Here is a 12,241-nt window from a genome sequence, read left to right as displayed (position 1 = left end):
TGTAATATGCGTGTTTATGTGTGAGCCTTAATTAATTAATTCAGCTAATTGAGTTAGCATGTACAGTATTCTTGATATTAACAGGAACTCTGGACTAGAAATTTGACCTTAAACCTAAATAAGCAACACACACAATATTTATTTTATTAACTAATAGAAATGAGCTGTACATAAAATGAACTAGAAAAAACAAAAGTGTGGAACAGATATTGAAAAATAAAAAGGATCTGATCCAATGGAAAAGTTTGGAATTGAATTTGGAAAAGCTTTTTTGGAACTGGAAAATGTTTAAATGTAGTACCAGTACCTACAGAAAAAAAAGCAAATATCAGACGCCAAACCTGTCTCAGCAGATTGCTGACATTCAAACTGTGTGAATGAAAATTTGGGTCAAACATATATTAAAGTTTATTTATCACATTTAATTAACACACACACACATTTTACAAAGTAACAACAAATGAAGTACAAATGAAACGCATATTCAATACATACATATAAACTACTGTAAGTGCATTTGTAAATATACACAACACACAAAACAAATCAAACCACTAAAGCAGCATTAAACCCCCCTGTACAAGCTGGTATCATGTATGCTAACAACATACAGTAATAAGGCCATTAAAGGAGCAGTTTGTATTTTTGGAGCCCTCTGAGGTGAATTACAATTGCAATGAAAACACTAACAAACCTTTCTCTTTCCTTAAGCTATACATTTAGAGTGGCAAAAGGAAAAAGAGGCTGAGCTGAGTAGCTGTGTTTCATCTGGGGCAGAGCTAATGTCTGGACTGAGGAAAAAATGTAAAGAGAAACCTGAAATTAAAAAAAAAATAATAAAAAAAAGTTCGCTGCAGGTTAATATTGTGAATGACATTCGTTTTAAAGTATTCTTATCTGTGAAATCATGTAATTAATATATGTATATAAACACTTTAAAAAAATTACAGATTGCACCTTTAATTTGCAGCCTTATCCCACTGTTGCCAAGTATGAAATGAAGAAGTAGAAAATATTTCAGATTTTTTTCCCAGCAACTGAAGACTTTAGGAAATAAGCATTTAATGACACAAACGCTTGTTTAATTTTGGACGCAATTTGCACTGAGGTTTTTGTATTTTTTCTACTCCTCCATGAATAAGTCCGGGCGTATGGAGTGTTCCTGCGCGATGGCTGCCAGCTCTTTCAGGAACTCAGCGTAAAGGAATGTGGCAAATACACCATTCCTGGACTGAGGAGGAATCTTGGGACATGGAGGAAGAGATTTCAGCAGCCGGCCGGAGACGTGCCCATTGAGAAACCAGCCGAGTCCGTTTTCCTGCAGGAAATCCCGCTCTGAGAGACAGTGAGAGTCAGGGGAAAGGGCAGACAAATGGAGGAAACTGTTTTATGTCTATTGCTAGTTTTAGCCCAATTTGGCCACACCGTAAATTAAAGCTTGTGTGGAAGGTTGTTCTTGTGTCATGAATACATTTAACCCATTTAGCTTCCATCAACCTAGAACACATTACATGTCTAAGTTTAGCAGACTCCCCTTCTGAGTAGTGGGTTTGGCCACACCCATTTCAGCCACACCCATTACTGGCGTGTCCATTGAAAGTGTCCATAGAAAGTAAAAAAGGCGGAGCTTAGAACGTATTAGAATATTAATGAGTCTGTGATGTTACACTATAAGAGAATGAACGCTAGCAGTAGCGCTCAAGTAGGACTCATCTTTGACTTGCCTTCATGCAGGAGTAATAATTTTTTTATGATCTAATACAAAATGGCCTCCTTATATACATTCACTACATTTGCTAATACTACATATACTGTAATATTATGCATTGTATTGTCGTGTGCACTACATACTGAACGCTGTTTGAGATTAAGAAGCTAAAAGTGTAAATGTAAAATCAGTTTTAGGACACATACTTTGTTCTTTTTTTATATTTAAGTTCAAGCATAAATTAAAATAAAATAAAATAAAATATGTCAGTGAATGACGTCTGTTTATATAAGTCCTGGTCCTAAATAATGCAACATAGTGTTTACAAAGTGTTCAGAAATAAAATATACAAAAATTCGAACAGTATTTGAATACTGAAATTTATTCATAGAGCCCTAACCAAGACATGCACAAAAATCATTTTCACCTCTATCCTTTAAGGCTTCGTCTCTGAGCAGCAGATACTGAGTGGCATCTCGTACCATTTGAGCAAACTCGGGCCTGGACGCTGCATGCTGCTCAATCTGGCAACCCACAGAAACCAGCACCTGAAATACGAACACGCATAAGTCGCTGCGAATACAATCTGCATGCTAAGTGAGTGATGTATTACTGAAAAATATGAGACCTGGTAGAGAGAGCGGACGCTGGGGTGGAACACGGCTTGGGTGTTGAGCAGGAAGCAGCGCAGCAGGGGTTGTGGATACGCTGCCAGCTGAGCCAGGATTCCCGTCACCAGCAGGTTCACCTCCATGGAATTCTCCAACATGTTCTCCAGGCGAGAGAGCAGCACGCTGATGAAAGGGCCTGCAGGAGGGCATAAAAATCAGTAAATTGTGTCCCTGATTCAGGCAAACTCTTTGTCTAGTTAAGGCTCCCTCTCTGAGAGCAAAAAAAAACCCCACCTGTAAATGGGACACGTTTCTTTCCATCACCGTCTCTCTGCTCTGCTCCTTCATTCATCTCACCGTCTTCATCATCAGTGCAAATGGAATTAAAGTCAGTTTCAGTCTCTTCGCCGTACAAGAGCGCAGTCAGCCTCTGGAAATAAACATTATCTCCCAGCATGCTCTGTTTATCCCATTCAATGAGCTGGAGGCACTGGGAAATAAAGTCCTCTCCAGTACATTGCACAGAGGAGGCATTGGATGTATCCTGAGGTTGCTCTTCTAAAACCGTGCTCTGGTTCTTGTGAATGTGAGCAGTTTTATCGTACGATTGGTCTGTATTCTTCTCATCAATAGGTCCGTTTAATAGAAGTGAAACTTCTTCTGATTCCTGATTTTGTACCTTATTGTTTACGTCATTCTGTGTACTACAGTTAGTGTAAAGGTGTGTGTTGCTGTTCGTTTCAGTTTGCATCGTCTTTTCATTTTGAATCCCGGGAACGTTTTTTAAGGACGCAATCCGGTCATCTCGTGTATCCCTCTGCGCAATGAGATTATAAACCAATACATCATCCTGGAACTCGGACTCTTCGACGTAAGACCCATGAATCAGCATGATGGCACTTTTCCGCATCTCCTGAATGTGTTCCGGAGGTTGAGGATGCTCTACAATGTGGAAATTCTCGTTTTCCTCTCTGTCTGGAGCTGCGTCATAACTGTCGTCCCACTCCAGCTCTGGTGTCCGACTCAAACTCGTGTGCTGTGGGGTTGGGGGCTGGAGTGGAGGAGTTTTGAGAGGTGGACACTCATCCTCATCCCTCTCTCCATCCTCTTGCGCCTCGAACTCCTCCTCTCCTTGGTAGTCATCAGGTGAGGGATTGAGTCCGTCGTAAGGGGCAGACCATACCTGACACGCCTGCACACTGGTGCCGATGATGCTGCGTGCGTCACTCAGGTACTGGAGGTAGTTTTTGTACATCAGTAGCTCAAAGTTCATCCAGCTGGAGTCTCCGAAACCATCCACACCCAGGAAAAGATCTTCAAACCCTGGAAAGAAAATGCACACCAGTACATTTATAGTAGAAATATTAGAAATATTGCATTATAAAGATCAAGATAATAGGTACCACAGTTTATTAATATTCCTCATGCTAATTTAATTGCTGTATTTTTTTTAAAGTTTGGTCCGCACTGATTGAAGGTTCAGGTTGAAGAAGACTCACTAGTACACAAAAATAAATCGTTTTAATGAATTGTGGTCATTTGTGTTTTCTTCTCTCTATATATTCTCTAGGGATTCTGTTAGCAACATCCCTTTCTCCACCATTAACCTTAACGACAAGTTATTCTGCACCCAGCCCGGGAGCTTTCACACATGGTAGGAGTTGACTTGGACCAGCAATCATTTCTGGACAGCATTTGGATTTAAACAATTTCAACACTCAAGCAACTGTTTTGTCATTACCCATGTTCCCCATTAGCAGCCCTTCGGTGACCTTTGACCAGAGGATATAGTCTGGTTTAGGGGGCAGTGTTGGAGAGGTGCAGGGTCTGTCCATGAGGAACGAGGGAGTGAGAGAGATAAGAGCAGCAGCGCTGGAAGAGTAGCAGTCTCGCTCTCTGAGTCTACGCCGTCCCTTGCACTGCAGGTGAGAGCACGGAATCAGATACCTGAAGGAGGAGAAGAAGATGTAGGACACAGAGGAGGAAAAAAAGTCTATGATATGATTCACCACATTAGGAAAAATAATATGAATAAATCTATAATATAATATTATTACTTTCTCATCAAACTCAACAGGAAGAAGGTAGGAGAAACAGGAAGTCTTAGTGTTCACCTGAGAATGAGCTGCAGCATGACGTCCTCACAGTACAGACCAATCAGAGTGCGAAACAAAGCCAGAGATACCGTTCCCAACTACAACACAGAGAAAAAAATAGATACTAGTGGGAAATAGTCTAAAGGAGTGTCTGATGGGGTCGGGGCTAGTGACACTCTTCACTGCTGATTATGATGTTTAATGTTGGCACATGACAAACATCACACACAAACCTGAAAAGGAGTGTTGATTCTGCTGACGAGCGTATCAAGAATGTTGACATTGTCATGACGATGCTTGAGGATGAAAATAAGAAATGTCTGGAGGAGGGCGGGGTCAGAGATATGCCGCAAAAAGAGCTCCAGATAAGCTGTTGTTGTCATCACTTCCTCCAAAGTCAACTAATCAGTTAACACACAGAGCAGCACCAGCTTAGACCAATAAGAGATCACAGGGCAAAATAAATAAGGGCACATTATCAACCAATAATCACCTTGTGTAATGCAGGAGCCATGACTGGCACAAGGAAACCGTTATAGATGTACCCAAGCAGCTGATCTCTGACAGAGTGATGGGCCACCTTGAAACAAAAAAAAATAAAAATCACAAAACAGTAGGTCTCGACTGGACTGAGAAACAGTTATTGGAACTTAACCACACCCCCTAACAATGACCACGACCCAAACTTGGCAAATTTTCTCAAAATCTTTTCCTGAACAAACTTTTCACTTTTCATGCAAAAGCATTTAGCCTATCATGAGTTACAGCCATTTGAGTAAATTAGACTCTGCATAAATTGATTAGCATGTTGTGGACATATTTTTACAAATCTCACAAGTTGGATAACTTCTAAGGAACAGACACCAATTTTTTTGATGATAGTCCAGAAGTCCTAAGACTACTTGGCAAAAGTAGGTGTCACATATTATGCAAATTAGTAAAAAAAAAATAAAAATAATAATAATCGTGGTGGAAATTATTGGGTGGGGCCTAAATGGATTTGACTTCAGCCAAGCAATAAGAGGAAAAAGGAACAATTTAGGTTTGTTAAGATAAAGGGCAAAATGTAAACAATTGAGCTATAGTGCCATCATGAGGTGCAACTTGGTAATTTCATTTTTCACGTGGATGAAATTTCACGGTTTGATGGTTTGGGATGCATGTTTCTGACATGGGCCTCACCTTACACACGGTGCTACAGAAGTGCAGAGAGTTGAGGAACTGTACGAGTGCTGGCACCTGCATCCAATCTGCTTCCTCCAAACGGTGCCATCCTTCACTGTAGGCCTCGAGCTTAGCCGGAAGCCAGGAATACAGACCACTCAACCCTGTGGCCAAGACCTACACACACACACGCACGTAGTATTGGTAGATTACAGATTACAGATTACAGATGAATTCATGTAACATGTGGTGAGAGGTGGGAGTCAGGCGCGTAAACTCGGTATTATAAAATCAGAAGTCCATAACTTGTGGGATGCGACCATCACCATCATGAAGTTTTTTTTTTGTTTTTTTTTTGTATAACAGCATGTTCTGAAGCGTTTTATTCCTCACGGCTAATTGCCAATGATTACATTTTTTATATATTAAAGAATGACACATCATACATTTTTCATTTTATATGTAACGATTATAGTTAATATAGTCCACTTGACAAGTTGGTTCCTGCTATCACTTACATTTTGGCTGCTATAAACTGATTTTTTTTCTCTCTTTTGAAGTTAAAGAACAAACACATGTAGCTTGTCATGTTGCTGAAAAATGAGAACGTGCCAAATCCTCCGTCTTGAAGATTCTTCTGTGGCAGAAAACATAATGGCGCTCTTACATATGCAGTGTTTTCCCCTTGGAGTGGACCAAAATAAGTGGACAGTTAGATATTGTATGAGCCAGGAGATCTCGGTCCAGTTCCCTGAATCAACCCTGAATTGTTTACCTTTTCCCTTTGCATTTTCCATTTAGTTCTCACCACTGAATGAATGGGTTTTATGACTATATGCACCTTTTAGGTATGTTCAATATGAAAGCCAACCAAACAACACAGCAAACCAACCAAAAGTATGAATTTCACTTTTGCTTGGCAAACGTGCTAGTACTGACTGCTAGCATGGGAGACTCCTTCCATAACTGTTCAAAAAGTCTCAAGTATACATTTTTCTTCGTTAAAGAACAGCACATGGAGCATCCGCTATACTGCAATACTTCAGAAACTATAACACATTAAGAGAAAGTTGTGATTTGCCTTGCAGCCGGAACTATGATCAGAGCTACTGTTATAGAAAATTAATTAACACCACCTGACTAATCAGATTTGAGAATTCAAAAGTGTTGTGGTGCTTCTGTCTGCTTGTAGGACAGGGATGTGAAGGGCAAAAACTCTGAATAATCCAGTAAAAAAACAAACAACACTCCATTTACCAAGTGCAGAGATTTGTGTATGGGATTAACATCCATCATGGATTAAAAAGGGGGGTGGGGACATGCTACCATGTGGTGAAGGCTTAGGAATGAAATCACTAGTGTGTGTGTGTGTGTGTGTGTGTGTGTGTACAGAACTGAATGGAGTTGTTATGGCTTTGAGCCAGTGATTGTAGTAAAGCCAGTTCTCAACACGTCCCTCTCACTTCTCTCTCTCTCTCTCTCTCACTCTCTCTCTCTCTCATCATAACATTTCACAGGAACAAGTCAAATTCGACAGAAGTCACTAGTAATTCCCATAAACACGCATCTAATAAATACTAGTCATGGACTTAACAGTAGGCATTTATCATCGTTTTTCCCGGAACAGCATGGCTGATCCAACAGAGCGTCTAAGTTATTGGGGTAAGAAGCATTCATTATTCTCTCTCGTCCCCTCTAGAAGAACGGCTGGATGTCACACTAAGCCTCCCCTCCCTTTCCTCTTTCCTGTAATTACAGTAATGCTGTTATATAAGGGTTGAGTGTGTATGTGCCTGGCTCTGCACTCCCAATAAACATACTTCATGAAGTTTTTACTGTTACACAGAGAATTAAAAATATTCCACCCACTCAGTCTACAAGATGCAGAAGCCCATAAACATAGACCAATATGAGATGAAATTAAAAATGTTTCATAACAAGGTAGTTGTGGGATGAATGTGGTCAGTTTAGTCTAGGCACCAGGTCACTGTAAAGTTGTGTCTCTTGTAGTAAAAAAGTTACATTTAATTGGCCTCATTTATCAATCTTTTTAGTGAAGCTGTATCTAAATGTTTTCGTACACTAAACTGAACGTAAAATTCCCACCCAATTTGTTTTGGTAACACTGATTTTCTTCATACTCCTGTCCATATGCTGATAAATTACAAAGAGGGTTCATGAGAGATTTACGTTTTATGAATGTGCACAAAACTCCATAAAAGGCAAAGCACGCAGAGAGCTTTTGAAAAGACAAAATGACAACTAAAGGGTGTTTTGTGCGCATTCATAAAACGTAAATCTCTCATGAACACTCTTTGTAATTAGCGCCTCCTAAGTGCGGTGTGTGCTAAATGCCACTGCGGAGTGTCGGCTACCATAGACAAACGATGACTCGTCCTCTATTTATAGGGTGCCATAACTTTTGACCTAATTGAATAGGCTTATTAGTCTTAATTTATGAATGTTTTGGATTGCTTTCTTTCAAGTCAATAATATGAAACGACTCAAAATTTGTGTGTGCAATTTAGACAATAAGTGATGTAAACTTGACAGCGAAATCTGTTTATAAATTTTCTGTAATTCAGAACAATTATATATTTTGAAGCCAGTCAATCAAGGTTAACGTAAGTGAGTCTTCTTTAATGTAAATTTATAAACTCGGGAGCTCTTGTAGGATACAAACTAATGTGAACACCACATTTATTGTGTAAATGCTCCTGCTAACGATTTACGAATAAATTTGTTCATATTCAGTTTGACAAACAAAGCCCAATGTTAGCAAACATGACAGTAAGAAATATATATAACACGACTACGCTGATACCACTCACCGGGCAAAAGTAGGTGTTCTGGGTGATGTAATTGGCCACAGTGATGTCACGTGCTGACAACGCCACAATGAGGGCGAGAGCATCCCGGGCCTGCACACCCACCGGCCCGTCTCGATGCACGAAAGGCAACAGCAGTGAAAAGAGCAGGAAGTTGGCAGCACCCTGATCCTGCCCACTGTGGAAGAGGAAGAGCTGGAGGGCGGAGTCATCATGTGCCAGCATGCAACACAGCCGGTGAAGCAGTCGCACCAACTCGGCCTCCACCGGCGCTGAGCTGGAGCCACAGGAGGAAAGCAGCATGGCGAATGGACGCAGGATGGGCTTGTGGTGCAGCAGGGGCTGTCGTGCCCGTGCCACCAGCATCTCATACATACACAGCTGCTCCAGCTTCGCCGCCTCTGTAAAGTCACGACGCAGGCTCCACACGAACAGGCGCTCCATCACGTTCTCCAGCAGCACAAACTCCAGAATGGGGCCCATGGCTCCGCCCACACCGCACTCCTCCTCCGTCAGGAGGAACAGCATGTGCTCCACATAGTTTTGCACAGCACTTGCTTCATCACAGGAGATCGGGCCTGAACAGAGATGGCCGCCGTTGCGGGTCGGCTCGTGCTTTTCCAGGATCCGCAAAACCTAACAACATGGTGGCGTGTTAGACGATTGACAACTTTGTTTTTGTAAAAATACTTGTTTTTATGTCAGACTGAACTGTTCAAATAGGACAGCAGTGATGGTATTCCTAACTGATTGAAAACGATTGGATGATCTTGCATTACCTGTGCCCAGTGGTTTTTGAAGACAATCATGCATGTTTCTGGATCTACGCCCCTAAGATTTAGGGTCTGCCCCCTGGTACCACTGGAGACCACAGACGCCATCATCTTGCCAGTGAGTGGGAGGAGCTAATCCATAATGCAGTTGACATCTGGATCCCTTCCATGACGGCCAAACGACAGTAGCACGGCCAGATACAGAGGAAGCATACTACTGCTGGTTAAGGACAAAAGAGGTCAAAGAGAGGTCAAAAAAAAGTTCCCTGGTGGTCTAGGAGCTAAAGATCCCGCGCTCAAGCCTGGATAAAATTGGAGGGTTGCATCAGGAAGGGCGTCTGGTGTAAAACCTGTGCCAAATCACCATCATGACAACAACATTAAAGATACATGATAACTGGCTAATCACTACTTGCCCAAATTACACACAAAATATTTTACTTCTTAAAACGCATGCATCTTGTGTCTCTTTTATAACACTTTATGCAACCAAGTAGACTGATATCATTGTTTAATGCACCAGACTCAACCTTGATAAAAAAAAAAATAAAATAAAAAAAAAAAGATTGATTGTGCAGTTTTACTACTATGTTAAACCAAAGAAGAAGGAAAAGAACACATTTGCAATGTTGTGGAATGTCTGTGAAACAAGCTAGTTCCTGTTATCACGTACGTTATAGCAACTATAAGCAATCATTCCATCACCAGACTCTCTTTTTTTCTCTCGTGAAGTTAATATGTCAAGGAATGCAGATTCAAAATGGAGAATTCAACAGCACTATGATGTAAAGTTCAATAACAACATATGGGATGTTTAAGACTCATAATGTTCTCTTCTATGTAGCTTGAACACTTATTACTGATATATTAAACATTTGATTAACTAATACTTAAAGATTTGAACGAGTATTTATAGTTTAAGTGTTAGATCTAGGCTGGACCTCCCGACTTCCCGACTGTTTTGTTCATCCTTGGCGGCCCCTAGCTCGTCCCTATAGGGTGGAGGCCCTGATCTAACATTCCCAGCATTCCTCACCATTCCCCAAAATTCTAACCTCAGCATGGCCATGACTGTGAGGAGACTTCTGTGCTGAGACAAACGAGAAGAGAGGTTTAGATACAAATGAATAAACAGAAACATTATCCATTAAACTGTAAGAAATGAAAGTGCTTTAGGGGAATGCCTGTGTGGGAGGGACGAGGAGATCTGTAAATATGAGTCTCATAACTAGATCACCTCAGGGACAAGAGTGTGTTGCCAGATGTTGAAATGGTGAATGGCTAATTTTTTATTAAATCTCCAGGGGGTAAGGTTAGGGATGAGGACCCCACGTGCACACACACACACACACACACACACACACACACAGGTACCTTTATAAGTCCATAAGCAGATAGGATATTAAAAAAAAGAGAGAGAGGGAGAAAGACATATTTGCCCAGATGTGGTATTTTTAAAAAAAATAAAAAAAACAGATGTTAATACTGGATTAAGTGATTCACTTAAACCCACAAAAAGCTCATAAAAACTCATAGGACACATATTACACAAAATATGAGAAACGTTTCTCCTTTAGAAACCTAATCAGCACATTTTGACTTCTTTTATGAAGCAGTGCTTTTAAGCTCACAGGTCATTTTCAATCAAATGTTAAATGTTAATTAAAATGTATTTTAAGACCTGAAAGACATTTCAACAAGCTGCATGTGAATGTGGGCGAAATGATATTATAATGATATGTTATAGCATTGTGCTGTTATGATTTCATGTTACACGTTGATTAATTTTCTATAACTGCAGCTCTAACGGCTCACAGGTTTATATTGATGTACTCTTTCTAATTCGTTATCATTTCTATGGTAACAGCATACACAGGGACTTGGATGGCATATTTTTAAAATGAGTGTAATCGTTGATATGGTGAAGGTTTCCGTGAGGAGATGTTTATTCAGCATTTATGGAAGAAGTCTCCAGTGTCCAAGTTTTAACTTTATGCTTCCCATCACAGGAAATTCAGGACCTAGGGCACTCCAGTTTTTTTCTTTTTTTTTTTGGTAACATGACAAGTTGTATGAGGGAACAAATGTTTATCACTATAATGTAAGTGATAACAGGAATGAACCTGCTTCGCAGACGTTCCAAACCAGATTCACATCTGATCTGTATCTGAACCACTTCAGTATTACAGAGGAAGCTCCTTTTTGGGGGATCAATTCTTCTTCTTCATCTAGGGTCAGAACTCTGCCTTCTGCCATGCTTGTTCTTGTTCTTTGTGAGATGCCCACATTGCGGTACATAAACATGTCATCAACTATATCGTCAGTATCACGGGATGACAAATTATTATCATGGGAAGGAATTGTACTGGTATATCAAGGACAATATAATACAATACAGCACAGCCCTAGTGTCAACCCATCACAGGGTGCTCTTGCTCACACACTATAGACAATTTGTAAATGCCAACCAGACTACAATGCATGGCTTTGGGCTCGGGGGTGGGGGGGTGCCAGGGTGCCCGGGGGGGCCCCCGGGGCACGTGAGGAGGATCTAAGCTCCACGCACGCAGGACAGAGGTGGGATTCGAACCCGCAACCCCATGGCTGCGAGACAAGCGTGCTAACCACTAAGCTACCGTGGCCCCTCCTCCTTTGGGCTTGCTTTATTTATTTATTTATTTATTTATAGTTTAAGTTCCTTTCGTTCATATTTCATTTACTAGCCATAATACAACACACTAACACATACAAAAGAATACAAAAGAATAACAACATCTAACAAAAACACTATAATAAGCACATTTTAAGGTTTAAGAGCTCACACTTGTTCAGGCAGAAGTAAATCCGGTATAAATCTTACCCGTTATATTCTGCTGTGAAGGAATTTATTCTGTCTTCTGAAAAGGAAAATCCATTAAACTCTTGTAAATTCTCATCCACTGATTAAATTCCGTATGATTCCCGAAATGAAACATTAAAAAAGCTCGTTTATGTTAATGGAAAATCGTGGAGTTTATGCCGGACAGCTCAGGATCAGAATAATCCCGCCGGTTACACAAGG

The 12,241-nt window shown here is 40.6% G+C and overlaps 1 protein-coding gene across 2 annotated transcripts; it reads right to left on the bottom strand.

The window, feature by feature from the left end:
• Positions 1–137: 137 nt before the first annotated feature.
• LOC113530283 (FHF complex subunit HOOK interacting protein 1A) lies at positions 138–12,241 on the bottom strand. 2 transcript variants are annotated; one of them, XM_026920122.3, is made up of 12 exons: positions 12,041–12,241; positions 9,187–9,400; positions 8,411–9,043; positions 5,598–5,756; positions 4,909–4,995; positions 4,649–4,816; positions 4,434–4,513; positions 4,061–4,266; positions 2,614–3,642; positions 2,337–2,515; positions 2,136–2,256; positions 138–1,335 (listed from the first exon to the last, which is right to left on the bottom strand). In XM_026920122.3, exons 2-12 carry the CDS (start codon positions 9,289–9,291, stop codon positions 1,124–1,126), a joined length of 2,979 nt encoding a protein of 992 aa, XP_026775923.3. In that variant the 5' UTR covers positions 9,292–9,400; positions 12,041–12,241; the 3' UTR covers positions 138–1,123. The 2 variants fall into 2 exon arrangements, with proteins under 2 accessions (XP_026775923.3, XP_026775924.3); XM_026920123.3 differs by having other exon boundaries at positions 9,187–9,397.

Source organism: Pangasianodon hypophthalmus, chromosome 16, assembly GCF_027358585.1.
Source record: "Pangasianodon hypophthalmus isolate fPanHyp1 chromosome 16, fPanHyp1.pri, whole genome shotgun sequence".
NCBI lineage: Eukaryota > Metazoa > Chordata > Actinopteri > Siluriformes > Pangasiidae > Pangasianodon > Pangasianodon hypophthalmus.
The sequence above is the reverse complement of the archived record's forward strand: the minus strand, read 5'-3'. Positions and strand labels throughout refer to the sequence as shown.

Excerpts from the sequence above, each read along its gene's own strand:
- LOC113530283 (XM_026920122.3), bottom strand. The coding sequence starts at position 9,291 with ATGATGGCGTCTGTGGTCTCCAGTGGTACCAGGGGGCAGACCCTAAAT. Across the intron at positions 4,996-5,597 it reads TCTGTAGCACCGTGTGTAAG|GTGGCCCATCACTCTGTCAG; the intron begins GTGAGGCCCATG and ends TTTTGTTTCAAG. Across the intron at positions 1,336-2,135 it reads CGAAGCCTTAAAGGATAGAG|AGCGGGATTTCCTGCAGGAA; the intron begins GTGAAAATGATT and ends ACTGTCTCTCAG.